Below are 18787 nucleotides of genomic sequence, written 5' to 3' on the forward strand. Positions count from 1 at the left end.
TCCTTGCAGGTGGGGAGCAAGGGCTCAAATCCAAGTCCTTGCCCATGATAACATGTGCTTAGCCAGGTGTGCAGCCCCATTTAAAAAAAAAATATTACATTTATTTATTTTCCCTTTTGTTGCCCTTATTGTCTTTTCTTTATTGTTGCTGATGTTGTCGTTGTTAGATAGGACAGAGAGAAATGGAGAAAAATGGGGAAGACAGAGAGGGGGAGAGAAAGATAGACACCTGCAGACCTGCTTCACCGCCTGTGAAGTTCATTTGCTTTAGTTATGCATATTCCTCATAAAAAGGGCTATCCAATTGTTGACTTTCAACTTTTATTTTACTTAGCACAATCATTTTCAGCTCCATCCATTTTGTCCTAAAGGACACAGTCACATCTTTTAAGACTTTTAAAAATCTTTTTAAATTGCATTACACTGAATAATATACTTCTTTATCCAGTCATCTGCTGGTGGGTATTTAGGTTGATTCTTCATGCCTTTTTTTTCCCAACAGAGCACTGAGCAGCTCTATTTTATGGTGGTTCAGGAGATTGAACTTGGAACTTTGGAGCCTCAGGCATGAGAGTCACTTTGCATAGCCATTATGCTATCTACCCCTGCCCTTAGGTTGATTCTGTATTATAGTTGCCGGTAAATAGTGCAGCTATGAACACAGAGATGTGTATCTGCTTGATTTTTAAAATTTTTATTATTTCTTATTTATGTATTTATTATTGGATAGAGACAGAGAGAAATTGAAAGTGGTGGTGGAGGAGATAGAGAGGGAAAGAGACAGAGAGAGACCTACGGCCCTACTTTACCACTTATAAAGCTTTCCCCCTGCACATGGAAACCAGGGGCTTGAACCGAGGTCCTTGTGCACTGTAATGTGTGCGCTCAACAAGGTGCACCACTGCCAGGCCCTCATACATGTTTCCAAATTAGTGTTTTCATGTCCTTTGGATAGCGGCCTAGCTTTGCTGTTCCTGGATTGTCAGGTATTTCCATTTTTATTTGTTTGAGTATTCCCATACCATTTCCCCCTAGGGTCTGCACCAGTTTAGATATGCTGATTTAGCCCTGCTGGGTGAACTTGAGAATCTGCAGTTCTAAGAAGCTCTTGGTGGTGGTGATCCAGCTGCCCTGGGGACTGATCACTCAGAGGAGGAAGGATCCAAGGGTTGACATTGACAAATGAGGGCAAACCTGCCACCTGTGTTTGATATATACTTTTACTGGAGCGTAGTTACTCCTGTCAGCTTGCATCCTGTCTATGGCCACTTCCATGCTACAGTGGCAGAGCTGAGTAGTTGTGACAAAGACTGTATGAACCCCAAACTGAAAATATTTATTAGGCCTTTTCCAGGAAAAAAAAAAAAAAGTCTGCCAACTGCTCTGGCGATTCCTCAGTACCCAAGCCCAGTGGTTCTAATCATAGGCACAGACACTGCTTTTATTCAAAGACTAAATGCTCTTTAAGACCCTTGCATCTGATGCCAACTATGCTAGATATGCAGTTGTGTTTCCTAGAAGGAAAAAGAGAAGGGCATGAAATTGACAGTCACTGCCATTTACCTAGATCTCTGCAGGTCACGAAACTGCAGACCCGAGAGCGCTCTAGATGGTACAGTGTACATCTGGGAGAGATACAGACTGAGGCTCAGACCTGTGACCACACAGCAAGTTCATAACAAATACAAGTCTTTTGTCCTTTCTGTGCACCATTCTGCCTCCTGTGTATAAGTAGATTTGTCAAGAACTTGGTGTACTGTCATGTTGCTATATTGAACCCTCGCCCCCAAACTTAACAGCTTAAAACAGCAATAAACATCGATTACTGTTCACAGCTTCTGTGGGTCAGAAATTCACAATCAACTCGGTGGAGGCAGTTTTAACTCAAGTGTTTTCTGGGGCTGGAGGACCCACTATGGAGGGGGTTCACTCACCTGGCTAGAGAGTTGGTGCTAGGCCAGGGAGACAGTGTAATGGTTATGTCAAAAGACTTTCATGCCTGAGGCTCCAAAATCCCTTCTTCAATCCCCTGCACCACCATATAAGCCTGAGCTGAGCAGTGCTCTGGGATCTGTGTGTGTGTGTGTGTGTGTATCTTTCTCTGTATTCCTGTCTATAAATATATATATATATTCTTTTAAAATAATGTAAATGATTATATAGGTCTGAAGAGCCAGGGGAAGGCAGTGTCTGTCCAGTGACCTAGCTTCCCAAACCACATGACTTTACTGCTACACTGTGTATCAGAAGCAATTTACATACAAGAGGAGCCTATGTTAATGAGGAGTATCATTGACCTTAGTTAGCATCACCCAGAGGAAGTAAATGTAAAGGCTGAAACACAAAAGAAGAGGAGGGAGAGGCCCAAGTAAACAGCCAGTCTGTGCTTCTCTGGAAGCCACACAAGCAGAAACAAGGCCTCTGGGAGGGCAGGGCCAGCAGGACATATGGTTAAACTGAGTGTTTCTCCCTGGCACGTGTCTCTGTGTATCTAGACATTGTGATCAGCACGACCACCTTTAGAGAACCTTCCCCCCTCCATAATCAACCAGCCCCATCCTTTGCCCTTCACTAGACCTGTGGCTTTCTGGATGAGTTCTGTTTGCTGCTGGGATTAAGAGTAACACATATACAATAGATCGTTCTTCTGCCATTTTTTTAAAAATTTATTTATTTTCCCTTTTGTTGCCCTTGTTGTTTAACATTGTTGTGGTTATTGATGTCGTTGTTGGTGGACAGGACAGAGAGAAATGGAGAGAGGAGGGGAAGACAGAGAGGGGGAGAGAAAGACACCTGCAGATCTGTTTCACTGCCTGTGAAGCGATTCCTCTGCAGGTGGGGAGCTGGGGGCTCGAACGGGGATCCTTATGCCAGTCCTTGCGCTTTGCGCCACGTGCGCTTAACCAGCTGCACCACTGCCCAACTCCCGTTCTGGCATTTTAGCTGAAGAAAATGAAAGGGGCATGTAAGAATTTGCAGGCATATTCAGAAAGACAGCTGCTTAACACATCACCACCTCCCTACCGGCTGGGGAGCTCAGGCTCTCACAGCATTGCTTCAGTGCTGGCCTTTAGCTGGTCAGAGTGTCAGACTGAGGTTCTCTGGAGAAGCAAGATGAAATTACAAACTGCCAGCCAATCTTAGGTCTTCAAATTTGTTCTGCTCTGGAATGCTGAGGGGGCTTCTATAGTAGTATTTATGAGGGGTCAAGAGGGACTAAAGGTGGGGCTGGGTGGATTGCAACTGGTTGAACACACATGTTACCATGAGCAAGGGCCTGGGTTCAAGTCCTTGCTCCCCACCTTCATGGAGCACACTTCACGAGCCATGAAGCAGGCCTGGAGGTGTCTTTCTTTCCCTCTCTATAACCACACTTCTCAGTTTCTCTCTGCCCTATCAAAATAAAAGGAAAAAAAAGAAAAGAAAAGAAAAAATGGCCACTAGGAGTAGTGGATTCGTAATGCTGGCACCAAGTCCCAGTGATAACCCTGATGGCAATTAAAAAAAAAAAAGGTGGTGCACACCTGGTTGGGCTCATACAGGTCCATGTGCATACACCCAAGTTCGAACCTCTAGTCCCCAACTACCCAGGGTGGGGGGGGAGCTTCATGAGTGGTGAAGAAGTGCTGCAATTCTCTCTCTCTCTCCTCAACTCCCCCTTCCCTCTCAACTTGTCTCTATTTAAAGAATATATATATATGTGTGTGTGTGTGTGTGTGTGTGTGTGTGTGTGTATATATATATTTGCCTCCAGGGTTATTGCTGGGGCTCAGTGCCTGCACCATAAATCCACTGCTCCTGGAGGCCATTTCCCCCCCTTTTGTTGCCCTTGAATAATTATTGTAGCATTGTTCTGGTTATTGTTGTTGTTGTTGATGTCATTCGTTGCTGGGTAGGACAGAGAGAAATGGAGAGAAGGGGGGAAGACAGGGGGAGAGAAAAATAGACACCTGCAGGCCTGCTTCACTGCTTGTGAAGTGACTCCCCTGCAGGTGGGGAGCTGGGGGCTCGAACCAGAATCCTTATGCCGGTCCTTGTGCTTTGCGCCACATGCACTTAACTCGCTGCACTACCGCCTGACCCCATATATATATATTTAAGAGTGACCAGAGGAAGACTCCTACTGTTTCAGTGTATTTCAAGAAGATCAAATGCATTGGGGAGAAGGTCAAATGTATTGGGGTCTCCCTGGTGTTCTGCCTAGGTAATGGTCCTCAACTCCCATTTGGGAGTCCTCCCTGTTTCCCAGAAGCAAAGTTCTTTATTGGAGAAAGCAGCAGGGCCCGGGGCCCCATGGCTGCACTGGTCAATGACCCCTGCTGCCCCTCCAGCAGAATATTAAACACATGTAAATAAGCACTTTATGAGTAGAGGGGCCTTGAGGGACTGAGAATCTGTGGACTAAATTTGCCTTTCCTCGTCTTTGTATTAATGAATCCATGTCTTCTCCAGCTGGTTACATTTCTTGTCAGCTATGTTACCAGGCAACATCTTGTTCTGATGGGTTAGTACCATATCAAAGTTATTCTTCCACATCCTGCCACCTCTGTGGAATGTGCTGTAAGTGTGGGAACTCTTTCAGACAGATGGTGAACTGATTTTTCTCTACTGAACAAGGACAGTTGGTCTACTTTGGTCCATGGTGTTTGGCCGCCCCCTAGTGGGTAATGGGAGAAGGCTGCCATACTGATGGTACACTCTGGTCCTGCCGCCCCTTGGCTCAGTGTGTTCATAGCCTGGACTGCTTTAAACAATGTAGGTAACAAAAACATGAGGCCAGTGTTCTATTTCCTGATGCAGAGTATGTGTGGTAGACAACAAAAGTGGTTAATTTTGTTTCTGCCAAGGGCTAGATCAATGATTTCTGGGTAAATAACTCTTAACAAATTCCCATTCATCTTTTTAAATCCCAAACTTGTTCTGACCATTCAGACTTTGTGGAATCCTTGGGCTTTATATTCTTATACCAACCTAGCTTCCTTTCATAGGATTTATCACTGTGTGTAGTTCCGTTTTTACTCTTGTACCCTCCCCAGGACTAGAGACCATATCTGCACACATCTCTAAGCCAACATGCTCTCAGAGAGAACTCAGCAAGGTTTATGAATGAGCTAGTGCTGCCACCTGTGTGCCATAGTATGTTGAGTTTATGTCAGAAGAGCAGTCAGGCATAGTAATATTGTTCTGTTCTTCGATGGCCGGGCTCAACAAGAGTAAATCAGTAGCTGATTTTCACTGCCTCTTCATTGCAAGGAATTAATATGGCAAATAAATGGTTTAATGTCCCAGGATGTATTTCAGAGGTGTGCTGACTTACACCTGAACAATACATCACCTCTGGGCAAAGCTAGCTGGGAACAGCTGGTCTACTGAGCCTCATGTAACTTAGTTAATTGTCAGAAGTCACCAGTCTGTTTTCTGGGCTGAAGAACAGACGTGGAAGTGATGCTCAGGCCAGTTGAGGCTAAAGTTAAAAATCAGCTGACCTGTGAACCTCCAGAACAGTTCTTAGAAAAATGCCTGCCTTATCATAACTGAAATGAGACTTATCAGGTCAATTTTAGCACTTCTTTTCTTTTTTTCCTTTTTTCTTTTTTGCCTCCAGGGTTGTTGCTGGAGCTTGGTGCCTGCACTAAGAATCCACTGCTCCTGGAGGCCATTTTTTCCCCTTTTGTTGCCCTTTGTTGTTTATAGTTGTTGCTGTTGTTGTTATAGTTGTTGTTATTGCTCTCATTGTTGTTGGGTAGGACAGAGAAATGGAGAGAGGAGGGGAAGACAAAGATGGGAAGAGATAGATAGACACCTGCAGACCTGCTTCACTGCCTGTGAAGCTACCTCCCTGCAGGTGGGGAGACCGGGATCCTTACGCCGGTCCTTGCTCTTCGTGCCATGAGTCCTTACCCCCGCCTGGCTCCCTAACATTTGTTTTCTTGAGATAAAAATTCTATAAGAGATTTAAAAAAAAAAAAATGCCTGCCTCATGCCCCTGGAGGTGGTGTAGTGGACAAGATGCTGGACTCTCAAGCATGAGGTCCTGAGTTTGAGTTTGATCCCTGGCATCACATCGGTCATAGTGATGCTGTGGTTCTCTCCCCTCACACACATAACATTATTTTCAAAGGGAAAAGAAAATACTTGTCTCATAAAAGACGCTCAATACATATTTGAATAAGTGAGCTCCTTTAATACTGCTTTCTGAATAATTTTCAGAGCAATAGAACTATAACAAAGCTTATAGACTTCACAGACTTGACTACATAGGTGAGTCCGTACAGGTAATTCATTGTGTCTTTCAGTTGAATGCCTCCCTTTGCAGAGGAAGGCCTCTGACCTTGCCCAGACCCCTGGCAATAAATGACCTATGCTGCTGTCTTCTGATCAGTTTCACATGCTGACTACTGCAACCCAGTATTTCCTTCATGTTGCCATCTATCTTAGCATGCGCCACCATAACAAGTCTGACTGGCTGGCTTAAGTAATGGGAATTTATTTCACATGTTTCTGGAAACTAAGATCAAGATGTCGGCAGGTTTAGCATCTGATAGACCTTTCTCCTTGGGGTGCTGACAGCTGCCTTCTCACTGTGTTGTCAGGTGACTTTTCCTTAGCGTTTAAGAGGAGGGACAGGGGTTGGGGAAGGCTTGGGAGGAAGGCAGTTTTCTGGCACCATGGTTTCATTTAAGAACTTTAATTTCCACCATGAAGCTCCACCTACTTGACCCCCAAAGATGTCTCTATGTCATATTGGGGTTTTGGCTTCAGCTATGAACAGGGAGGGGGTTACAATTCCACCTACAGTGCTGTTTTTCTGTTTCCCTCCTCTGTTGCTTCCATCCTCTTTGTTATAAGTGAATGCTCAGTGTTGTTATTATCTCTGTGCAAATGCTATTTAGAGTTGAGTGTGATAGTGTGTACCTACCTACAGACAACTGTTGTAGTTTCCTTGTTGTTTGCTTGTCTTTAACAAAATTAATATCACATGCACAATGTTTTCTTTGTAGCTAATTTGTCTCTCACTTTGCTAATAGCTGCTCAATAAAGTTTCTCATGAGGCCAGAATTTGTATATTTGTCCTAATTTTCCCCAAGGTCTCTCTTTACTTTGGAATCTTCTTTTCTTTCCTGTTGGGCTCTGCATTTCTTGTTTTTTTCTGGGTCCCTTGTTTTCTTTTCTTCTTGTTTTTTTCCCTTTTCTTCTGGTGATCAAGTTTCCTGAAAGTGTCAACAGGATAAGAAGAGACTAAAAAGACATGTGGCATGAGCCTGGCAATGGTGCACCTGGTTGAGTGCACATGTTAAAATGCACAAGGACCTGCATTTAAGCCTCTGGTTTCCTCCTGCAGGGGAAAAGCTTCACTAGTGGTGAAGAAGGGCTGCAGGTGTCTCTCTGTCTCTCTCCTTCTCTACCTCTCCCTTCTCTCTCAATTTCTGACTGTCTCTATCAAATAAATAGATAATAAAAAAGACATCAACTGTATGACAACTGTCTAATAACACAGTGACACACACATGAATATATATAATAAGTAAATAAATAAAATGGCATAAGCCACGGAGAGGGCAGCCTTTCCCCATGCCTATTGGGTCACTGGGCGCCAGTCTGGTTCTGATTGGCTTCTGTGCCTGGGACTGTCTTCCTTGAACTTCTCTTCCCGCTGAGGGTTTTGCTTTCACCTGTTCCCTCTGTTGTTCCACTGGGATATTTAGAGTCTGTGCCCTCATTTTGCTGGGTCATATCTTTAGTAAACAAGAAAGAGTACACAAAAGGCAGATTTGTAGGGCTCTCTGTGTGTACAAGGTATATAACTTTTTAAAAATATTTTTATTTATTATTGGATAGAGACAGAGAGAAATTGAGATGGGAGGGGGAAGTAAGATGGAGAGAGACAGAGAGACACCTGCAGTCCTGCTTCACCACTTGTGAAACTTTCCCCCTGCAGGTGGGGACCAGGGGCTTGAACCTGGGTCCTTGTGTACTGTAATGTGTGCACTTAACCAGGTACACCACCACCTGGCCCCGGCATATAACTTTTTAATTGTCTCTGTTCTCTAGTCTTTGATAGTTTTGTTGGGTAATCTCTACGTTAGAAATTATTTTCTGAATTGAAAACATTTGCTATTGTCTTCTAATATCCTGTTCATTTTTAGAAACAATTAAGTCCCATTTTTGTATCTTCCTTTGTAGCTGAACTATATTCTCTGATTTTGATCTTTTGTGTAGAAATCCTTACCTTAATCTGAGGTTATTTTGATCTCCGTTTCTTTCCCTCTGCTTGACTTCCTGAGCCTGTCCTCTACTTTTCTCCCCTTAATTTCTCCTAGTGTTTTTTCTTTATAAAAGATTTTTTTCCAACTTTACTGTGTAATATTTCTATTTATTTTTCATTTCTGCTTTTTCTTTCTTTCTTTTTTTTTTAATTTGTGAACCTGATTTTTTGAGAGACTACTTGTGTCCTTATAAATGTTTGATTTTGTTTTGCTCTTCTATTTTCTCTCCAAGGACACTGATTTTTCTTGTGTTCTTCCTCTTCAAAGTTACTTTATTCTAGGTTTATTTATTTATTTTTTCACTCAGCTTTCTGCCCTAACACACACACACACACACACACACACACAGAGTTTGCTTTCATCTTATATCTGGTAACCTTGGCTGTCTGCCTCTGTTTTAAGAATGCAATGCTATTTAGAAGCCTAGAAATTCCTCTTCTGTCATCTGTCCTTGAATTTGAGTATATAGGGAAATTTAGTATGAGTGGCAATTCATCCTGGGTGTTCTTAGACAATCGTGAGTTACAGAAACTGGACACTGTAAAATTGGCCTCAATCTGTATATAATAGGGAAAGAGGATTTCCATGTTAGTGCTGAGAGAAGCAGACGACAGGCGCTGTGAAGAGTCAGCCATGTTGTTAAGTGAGAAAGAAAAGGATAGCAGGTGATAGGCAGAAATGCAGAGAGGCCAGTGGTGTAGTTCAGTGGTACAGTGCATGCTTCATCACTATGAGCACTTAGATTCAATCTCCAGCACCCCTAGTACACATTACAGTGCACAAGGCCCCCACCTCTAGGGGAGGAGCTTCACTGGTAGTGATACAGTACTGTGGATGTCTCTCTTTCTCTCCCCTTTTATATCTCCCCTTCCCTCTCAATTGCTCTCTGTCCTATAAAGTAAATACAACTAAAAAAATTGTAATGTTTACTCATGAACAAGCAAACCACTTTTGTAGTATTTTATACGCTAAGCCAGTAGAGATCTGGAGTTTGTCTTGCCCACACACAAAGCAGATGAACAGCTCAGCTTTTTTCTTGAATGATTTTCATCAGCATTGATTACAGTGAGAGACAAAGCTTTGCTTCAGTTACCTGGGAAATTCCCCTGACTAGAATGATTCGTTTGTTGGCAGGGGTATTCTTCCTACTGTGTGAGGGTGAGACTATGGTGAGGGTCAAGTATCCCTACTCTTTGATAGATGGCTCCGTTGACTGTCGTATTCTGTGCCTGCAAGATGACTACTGTTAGCACATTGGCTAAAGCTCCTCTGTACCAAAGATGTCACTTGCTTTTAGTAGTAAATCCCCCCCCCCCATTCAGAAGTAAGAGCTGTTATCTGAGCCTGTCTAGGTAGACACAAACTAGTGCTGGAGATTCTTAAACCTCTGTACCCCTGCAAAGACACCATAGCCCCTGTCCACAGTGTCTGTTCAGGCACTGTTGTTTTTGGGGTGGATCATCAACAGAAGGTCCTTCTGACCCTTTCAGTTGAAATCTGAAAGTCCAGAGAGATTGTTTCTGACCCTGCCACACAGGATCATGTCTAATACCAGTCTCACCAATCCAACAGAATGTAAAATACACCTGTATAGATTACCTGTCAGTCGTGATAAACTTGAGCCTCTGAGCACCATTAGTGGGAGGCTTAGCGCTTTCTAGAATTTCATCCCTTTTTTGTACATCTTCACTTCTGATAAGTTCTGTTGCCACAGATGTAAACAGAAAAATACATCTCCATTAAGCATTTGGAAGGTGGGAGGGGAGAGATTCACATACAACAGCAAACAGATAAAAGAACATCAAACTCCAGCTCTAGGGAGGGAATGTTAGAGTATGTCCCCAGCTCCCAACACAGGCTTCAAAACTGTGAGTTCCTGGTCTCAAGGGGAGGCTTCTCTGAGATTAAAATGCCCCTTGGGAAACTGCTTGAGAGTTTCATGATCCTCACAGTAAGGCTTCCTTCTGAAAGATGGGCTTCACCTGCTGTGTCCACTTGAACTCCTACCTGGAGATCCTCCAGTGTCTTTAACCTGAGTAGGTGGAAAACCAAGCTCCTTGACTCTTGTTCACATCAGCTCCGAGTAACCTCTTCCTGTTTCACTGTTCCTGCTGAAGAAATGACATCTTGTTTCACTTTGTAAATCTTCCCAGAGACCTGGGGGGTCATTGCACTTTATCCCCCCTCTCCCCCCTATATCACTAATCTACTAAAGTCCCATCAACTTCTAAGATTTGTATTGTGTTCACTCATTTCTCAGTTTACACTGCCACTAGATTGGTCTTAAGTACAGCGTCTGCCTCTTGGATTATTTCTGTGGTCTCTTCAGCTGTGGTGAAGATTTGGGCGACTGCTGCTGGAATAAATGTTCAGTTCATGTAAAAATGCTGAGTGCCTGGTTTTAGACCTGGGTTCTTGCCCAACCTCCCTTCTGAAAACATTCTCGGGGATTTTTTCTTCTCCTCCTTCTTCTCTTCCTCTTTCTCCTTTTACTCTTTCTCCTCCTCCTCCTCCTCCTCCTCCTCCTCCTCCTCCTCCTCCTCCTCCTTCTCCTCTTACTCTTCTTTTTCCTCTTCCTCTTCTTTCTCTTACTTCTCTCCTCCTCTTACTTTTCCATGTGAGAAGGGGGCAACATAGCTAGTGAGAAACTCCAAAAGTTCAGTAGATCAGTTCGAGAGGTGACAGCCAATCTTGTTCTATTGGCAGTATCAGCTGTGAGCAGATTTCACCCAGGGATGTGGGTTACTTTGTTCTTCATGGCATTTTAAAATTGTAATGCTAAGACTGGAAGATTAATAGTGTCAGGTACCAACTTAAGTTTATCTGTTCTGAAGGGAAAAAAAAATTCAACAAAACCAGTCTGTCACAGTTGCTGTACTTAGGAAAATGTTAGCCTAGGGAAATGTTAGGGGTAAGATAACTAGAGGGCTCTGAATCCCAGTTCCACTGGGATTGGAAAGGCTGTTACCAGGAATCTTTGTTTTTATATCATCACTGAGAGGGAAGACAATCTGGAAAATACCAGAGGAAGTCAGGCACTGTTTCTTTTACCTGAGAGGAAGGAGGAGAAAGGAAAGATACTTGGAAGTAATAATAGGTGTAGGTTTGACTTAGAAAGGAAATGAAGGCATGACTGTAGAAGTGGGTGGGGTGGGGTGGGAATGGGATGGGCCAAAACAAAGGTTCTGAGGGATGGGGGTGAGGACATAGAACTCTGGTGATGGGAGTAGTATGGAATTATTTATAATGTTGTAAATCACTAATGAGAGAGAGACTGCCCCCTTAAAGCAAGATGTACTTTTTTGCCATAGCCACTGCCTCTGCCTTCTGTGTTTATTTAGTTTATCTTTTAGGCATTTATAGGATGTGATTTGGTAATCCTTATTTTACTATTTGTAAGTAGTGGGTTTATATATATATACATGAAAGTTGTGGTTGACACTGTGTTTATTTTCTTTCTCCACTTTCTCCTTTTTCTTTATTTTCTCCTTCCACCTTCCTTTCCTTTTCCACTACCTCTACCATTTTACAGATTCTGGGACTACTGGTATGGACACTTATTGCTGGAACAGAATATTTCCGGGTCCCTGCATTTGGCTGGGTCATGTTTGTAGCTGTATTTTACTGGGTCCTCACTGTCTTTTTCCTCATCATCTACATAACAATGACCTACACCAGGATTCCCCAGGTGCCGTGGACCACTGTGGTAAGGAAACCAGGGGTGCTTTTTCTTGTTCATTGGCCATTGGGTGGGATGGAATTGAATCCCCTTGAGTCCATTCTAGATGGTCTCTCCACAAACCAAGCAGAGAGAAAGCCTTGAAAAACCCAACACAACAGATAATCTCACATTATTGAATTGTCTCTCTGGCATTACACACTTGAGTATAGTACTGGGTGTGCTCAAAGACCCAGGGATTCCTTTGGCAGCCATTTCTCAAAAGACTGAGTCAAGAAAAGTTCAGTTCTCTTATTTAGACTCTTACCTGTTCCCTTAGGCCATGTCCCATGGAAACAGGTATGTCAGGGCACCAACTTCTACAGACCTTCCTTAAAAACCCTTTCTAATCCTTAAAACTTTTTGCATGCCAGAGTTCTGATGCAGGGATACACAGTTTGTGCCAAGAGAATTGAAAACAGGAAACTACTGGTAGAACAAATAAGTATCCTCATATTTGGAAGCAAGTGTAGTTAGAGTGATTTAATTCTTTTTGGTTTTTTGTTTTGTTTTTGCCTCCAGGGTTACTGCTGGGACTCAGTGCCAGCACTGTGAATCCACTGCTCCTGATGGCCATCCCCCACCCCCCACCCCATTTGATAGGACAGACAGAAATTGAGAGGGGAGGAGAAGATAGACAGGGAGAGAGAAAGATAGACACCTGCAGACCTGCTTCACTGCTTGTGAAGCATCCCCCTGCAGGTGGGGAGCCAGGGGCTCAGAATGTGTGGGTCCTTTCGCTTCATACTATATGTGCTTAAACTGGTGCATTGCTGCCCAGTTCCAGTGTTGTTTTCATTCGGGGCGTCAGTATGCCAGGCTGGTTTCACGGGCGGGTAACAGATGACCAGAAACTCGTGGCTGAGCATGCGGTTTAATCTGAGAACGCAGTTTAATCTGAGAACGCAGTTTAATCTTTATTCACGAGCGGGCCAACAGTCCAACACCTAATCACCACACAATGTGTTCCTCCATCTTTCTCCTCCAGCGGCAGCATCAGGAACTCAGGAAGTACGTAGGATAGGGGGTGGGGAGAAGGGAGAAGCGCGAAAAGGCAAAGACTAAACCACAATCTCCCAGAGGCGGGGGGAGTGAGACCAAACCAATGTGAAGCATACCAACAATTCCCCCCTTTCTTTTTAACTAATTGACCATAGTATCATGAGACTCTTAATCTCAGGGTCGTGGGTTTGTGCCCCATGTTGGGTGCCATATATTGTTTTCGTTTGGGGCACCAGTATGCCGGGCTGGCTTCACAGGCAGGTAACAGATGACCAGAAACTCGTGGCTGAGCTGAGAACGCAGTTTAATCTTTATTCACAAGTGGGCAAACAGTCCAACACCTAATCACCACACAATGTGCTCCTCCATCTTTCTCTTCCAGCGGCAGCGGCAGGAACTCAGGAAGTACATAGAATAGGGGGCGGGGAGAAGGGAGAAGCGCGAAAAGGCAAAGACTAAACCACAATCTCCCAGAGGCGGGGGGAGTGAGACCAAACCAATGTGAAGTATACCAACACTCCAGTGATTAGATTCTTGTCCTGACTGCAAGCACCATGCTGGATGCAGAATGAACACAGTCACTGGAGGAAATAGAGAATGTGGAAAGTAGAATGCCTTTCTTAATCTGCTGGGCACCATAACGAAATATGACTGCTGTTTAGCTTATAGGTCAGAAATGGGTTTCTCATAGTTCTGGAGACTAGAAGTCAGAGATCAAGACATCCCTATAATCAGTACTGGTAAGAGTTCTCGTCTTGACTTGTCAATAGTTCATATAGCACACATGCGTGTATGCGCGCACACACACACACAGAGAGAGAGAGAGAGATGGAGGAAACACCAACAGCAAAATGTAAACTTTCTGGTGTCTTCATAGGACTTTTCCTATCAAGGCAGGATCCTCATCTAACCCTTTCTCCTTTCTTAGGAATAAAAGGCCAATATAATGGGTTTTGTGAGGATGCAAACATTTATACTGTAACATTCTACTCCTTACGTACAAAATTAAAAAATAATGTACTTGTATTTGAAAACTCCCAGTATTTACCCTTCCAGCATTAAAGTCCAACCTCTCAATGAAATATCTAGGTCAGGTATGGGTGAGACTGGAGGTGTAATTCACTCTACAGCAAAATAACTCTCTAGCTGTCAGCCTGTGAAACCAGACAATTTACGTGCTTCTGACATAGAAATGTGGAACAGATACTGAATTAATAGGCATTTCCATTCCCAAAGGGAAAAACAGTAAAGAAGGAATAGGTGACAGTTCTTAAGAAAGTCTCAGAGTGGGGTAGATAGCATAATGGTTATACAAAAAGACTTTCCTGCTTTAGGTTCCAAAGTGCCAGGTTCAGTTCCTGCACCACCATCAGCCAGAGCTGATCAGTCTTCTGGGAAGGAAGGAAGGAAGGAAGGAAGGAAGGAAGGAAGGAAGGAAGGAAGGAAGGAAGGAAGGATGGATGGAAGGAAGGATGGAAGGGAGGGAGGAAGGAAAAAAGAAAGCCCCAAACCTAGCCAGTCATATTCCATCAGATATTAAGACTAGAGAATAAGCCACTTTGTTTCCATACTCTGTCTTGCAGGCCCATGGGCATGACAGAATCAGCTGTGTACCCTTATAGAGTGACACTGTTCCCCAAAATACTGTGCAGAGGTGTCTTGACTCACAAAAACCTTTGGGGGTCATTCTTGCTTCTGGGAAAATATAGTATACCACTAGGCAAATAAGTCTGTCTGATAAAATCCAATAAGGTCAACGATCCTCTTTGATTTTGTCCCCTACAGCCCCAAGAGACAGCTCCCCTATTGATATAATCGCTTCTCTAGTCCTGGCTTCTACTGGGATAATTGACTAGCTCTGGAGTTCACACCCACAGTCTGTTTAGCAAATAGTAGTTTGGCCACACCTTTGGTGTTCTCTTTTGAACAGCTGTTGTCATTTTCCCAGTCCCCCACCCCCACCCCTGGTAGTGAGAGGCTGGTCATTTGCTGGTCATTTAAGTTCTGGTTCCCTTTTACTTAGTTGTTCCCTCTGTGATTCACCTCTCTCCTTTTGAACTTCAAGCAGTCAAGAGAGGAGCCAAGCCTTTCCTTCAACATTGTGTTTTAAAAATCTCCTCAGCTGGGCACCACACACCTTACCGGTATACATTTTTTTTAATTAAGGTTTTTTAATTTTCTTTAAATGCATAGGACAGAGAAATAGAGAGTCAGAGGTTAGAAATTCAGAGGGGCCTGTTGGGGGAAAAGCTCTCTCCAGCTCTTTGTTAGGCTGGTGCTGAGGGCCTGTGGCCACTGCTGGAACGTGGGCTGAAGTGGATCTCATTGGCAGCCCCTCAGCTGCCTTCCTTCCTCCCTCAGCTAACATATTGGCACAATTAAAAATCTTAAGAAAGCAATTGGCAATCAAGAGAGAAATGGCTGAAGGGGCTGCATAAGTCGCCAGGGTATGTTGGGGGCATCTGACTGTGCTGTGTCAGTGTTCATGCTAAATAAACCCCACTGCCAGTTACTGAAGAGCTGCCTTCTCCCCTGCCTGCTCCCAGGTGTCCCAGTGTGCCCCTTAAACTCCCAGAGGGTAGTTCTCCCTACTTCTAGGTACTGGACCTCCCGCACTATTCCCAGCACTGCCTGTCTGTCTCTCCAGGGCCTCTACTTTAACAGCAGTGCTTTCATCCTGTACCTCTCGGCCGCCATTGTGGATGCAACGTCTGTCTTCCCAGAGAAAGAGAGCCACAACTACAACAGCTGGGCAGCCTCCTCAGTGAGTGCCCCCCCCTTTATTTCTCCCCTTCTCATCACACATACACACAAATGATTAGAACAAAGTCAGGAGTTCCAACTACTAAGGAAGGAATATCTGAGACATTCTTAGACTAACCATATTGCCCATGATTTAAGTGGGGAGAGACTTGCAGAAAATGTGCATAGCATGATTCTCATGAGTTCTTACATAGAAGTAAGTGTTTGTTTATACATTGAGAATGCCTAGAAAAACACATAAAGCAACCAAAGTGGTCTCACTATCAAAAACTGGCAGGGGTGGGGAGGGAGGAGGTGATGCAGACCCAGTCGAGCACACACATTACGATGCATAAGGACTCAGGTTCAAGCCCCCTGTTTCCCACCTGCAGGAAGGAAGCTTCTTGAGCAGTAAAGTTGGTCTCCAGGTGTCTCTCTTTATCTCCCCCATCTTTTCAATTTCTTTCTGTCATATCAAATAAAAATAAAACAGATGAAAAAAGGTCACCAAGAGCAGAGGATTCATCATGCAGTTATCAAGTTTCAGCAAAAACCCAATTGACAAGAACTACATTAAATTGAATTAAATATAGTCTATTCATAAAAGTTTATTGATATGTGGACATTCATTATATCTTTTTTAATATAGGTGTATTTTTGAGAGACAAAGATAAGAACTGCTCCATCCTGGCTCATGTGGTATCAGGGTATCGGAGATTAAACCCAGGGCCCCATACATACAAGTCCTACACTCCACCACAGAGCCACCTCCCCAGCTGTTTATTACATTCTATCTTTGAAATTATATTTGGAAACCTCTAGAAGTAGGGAGCCTGGGTGTACACAATTTAAGAGTTGTGAGCTTCTCAAGCACTGGACTCAAGCCAACAGAGAAAGAATCGACAGGACAGGCTGATCAGCAGGGGAGATGCTATTCCTGAAGGAGTCTGTCATCCACCCACCATTCATAACACACACTCACTGGGTGCATTCATCACTACCTCTTGCTCACTCTAGCCATATATGGTACCAACCCTGTGACTCTCTCCAGTTAAGCCCTGCTCTGAAGTTGCATGCATTGAATTAGAAACACACATGCTTTTCTCAGATGCACCACCAACTACCATAGCCTCACCCTAGAAGAACACCCTGTGGTTATGGTTAGCTTTGCAAAGCTATGGGGTTTCCAGATCTCTCTCTCTGTCTCTCTGTCTCTGTCTCTCTCTCTCTCTCTCTCACACACACACACACACACACACACACACAGAGAGAGAGAACTAGCCAGGAGTAGTTTCAGAAGGGAGGAAATTGAACCCACAAAGCAGTTTTAGATGAGAAAGCATAGAGTTGGGATGCTGTGAGTATATGATTCAATGAGATAAAATGAAACCTTTTGCTAATTAGAATGTGCCCTAAACCCTCTTTCTATTATGCTTTATTTTTTCCAGTTCTTTGCCTTCCTGGTCACCATCTGCTATGCTGGAAACACATATTTCAGTTTTATAGCCTGGAAATCCAGGACGATACAGTGATTTGCCATTTTGAGAATTACAAGGGGAAGAAAAAAAGCAAAGACATGAAGAATCTCATTGTAAAAACAGCTGTAGGTATAATGTATATTTCTAGAGAATTGTATTTAACTAGTGTTTTTATATACTTAGTTAAATTTGCTCACAGTGGTATGTTACAATTAAACTGGATGCTTGTTTGTAAAATGCTACAACTTATAATGAACGCTTGAACAGCAATTGATGTCTTATTTTCTTAGTGTATAAATAGGTAAATTGCTAACGTGTCAAGTTTGTACACCTGAATTTTAAAATGCCAGATCCTTTTTTTGATTAAATGTTTCAAAATCCTGCATAACATTGCCTCTGATTTGCAAAAGGAGACCTACTATGGCATCTTGAGGCTGGGTGCAGTGGGGTGACCTTCACTGCACAGGCATGGGGGGTGCACAGGTTCTGGAGACTGTGCTCACAGCCACCAGGTAGAAGACCCCCAACTGTCAGTAAGTCTGGGGATCATTGGCTCATGACTTTCACATTCCAGCCAGCTGGTCCAAAGAGAACTTCAAGACTGGATTGCAGAATTAAGCTTGCTCTGAGAGGGACTGCGGAGTGCAGTGGCCGCTGGAGTTGGAGTGGTGTTTTCTCTAATATGTGTGTAATTGGAGCAGGGGTTATATGCAAAATGGTAATGCAAGAGACTCGTGCCTGAGCTTCAGAACTCCCAAGTTCAATTCTCTGCACTGCCACAAGCCAGAGCTAAGTAGTACTCTAGCATTAACTAAAATAAATAATAATTTTAATTTAAAGGAATAATAATAATACATATGAAAAAGTGCATAGTTACTCAAAGGACAGACTCTTCCACATACCCTAAATCATCTTGCTGGCCACAGTAATGTGTACCATATTTTGTGGGAAATACTGTACTAAAAAGTATAAAATCTTAGGGGAGACAGCATAATGGTTATGCAAAAGACTTTCATGCCTGAAGTTTTGAGGTCCTAGGTTAAGTCCACAGCACCACCAAAAGCCAGAGCTAAGCAGTGCTCTGGTCTTTCTCTGCTTTTTGCTCTGTATCCCTATCATTAAAATAATATATATATATATATATATAGATATATAGATATATATATATTAGTATTTTTATTTATTATTGGATAGAGACAGAGAACTTGAGAGGGGAGGAGGAGAGAGAGAGAAAGAGCTAGAGAAACACCTGCAGCCCTGCTTCACCTCTTGTGAAGCTTTCTCCCTGCAGGTAGGGACTGGGGGCTCGAACCTGGGTCGTTATATGTGCACACCTAACCAGGTATGCCACTGCCTGGCCCCAAAGTAAAATATATTTTTAAAAAGCATAAAATCTATAGGAGAGGAAAAATTTTTATTCAACCTCTGTAGGCTTTTTGGCTGGCCTAATAATTAGAATCGCATAGGGTAGATTAAGAGGAAGAGCAGGGCAGTGGCTCATCTAGTTGAGTGCACACATTATTAAACACAAGGACCTGGATTCAAGCCCCTAGTCCCCAACTGCAGGGAGGAAACTGCAT

General features: G+C 43.4%; 1 protein-coding gene across 2 annotated transcripts in view; it reads left to right on the forward strand.

Moving 5' to 3' along the window:
- Positions 1–17595, forward strand: part of CMTM8 (CKLF like MARVEL transmembrane domain containing 8) — a 104436-nt gene extending 86841 nt beyond the window's left edge. Inside the window, exons 2-4 of one of the 2 annotated variants that reach the window (XM_060180489.1) lie at positions 11800–11973; positions 15635–15751; positions 17178–17595. In XM_060180489.1, coding sequence (XP_060036472.1) covers positions 11800–11973; positions 15635–15751; positions 17178–17261 — 375 coding nt within the window. In that variant the 3' untranslated portion in view covers positions 17262–17595. The remainder of the gene's footprint in view (positions 1–11799; positions 11974–15634; positions 15752–17177) is intronic. The other variant, XM_060180490.1, reaches the window with a different exon arrangement.
- The last annotated feature ends 1192 nt before the right edge of the window (positions 17596–18787 follow it).

Source organism: Erinaceus europaeus, chromosome 21 (assembly GCF_950295315.1).
Source record: "Erinaceus europaeus chromosome 21, mEriEur2.1, whole genome shotgun sequence".
Classification (NCBI taxonomy): Eukaryota; Metazoa; Chordata; class Mammalia; order Eulipotyphla; family Erinaceidae; genus Erinaceus; species Erinaceus europaeus.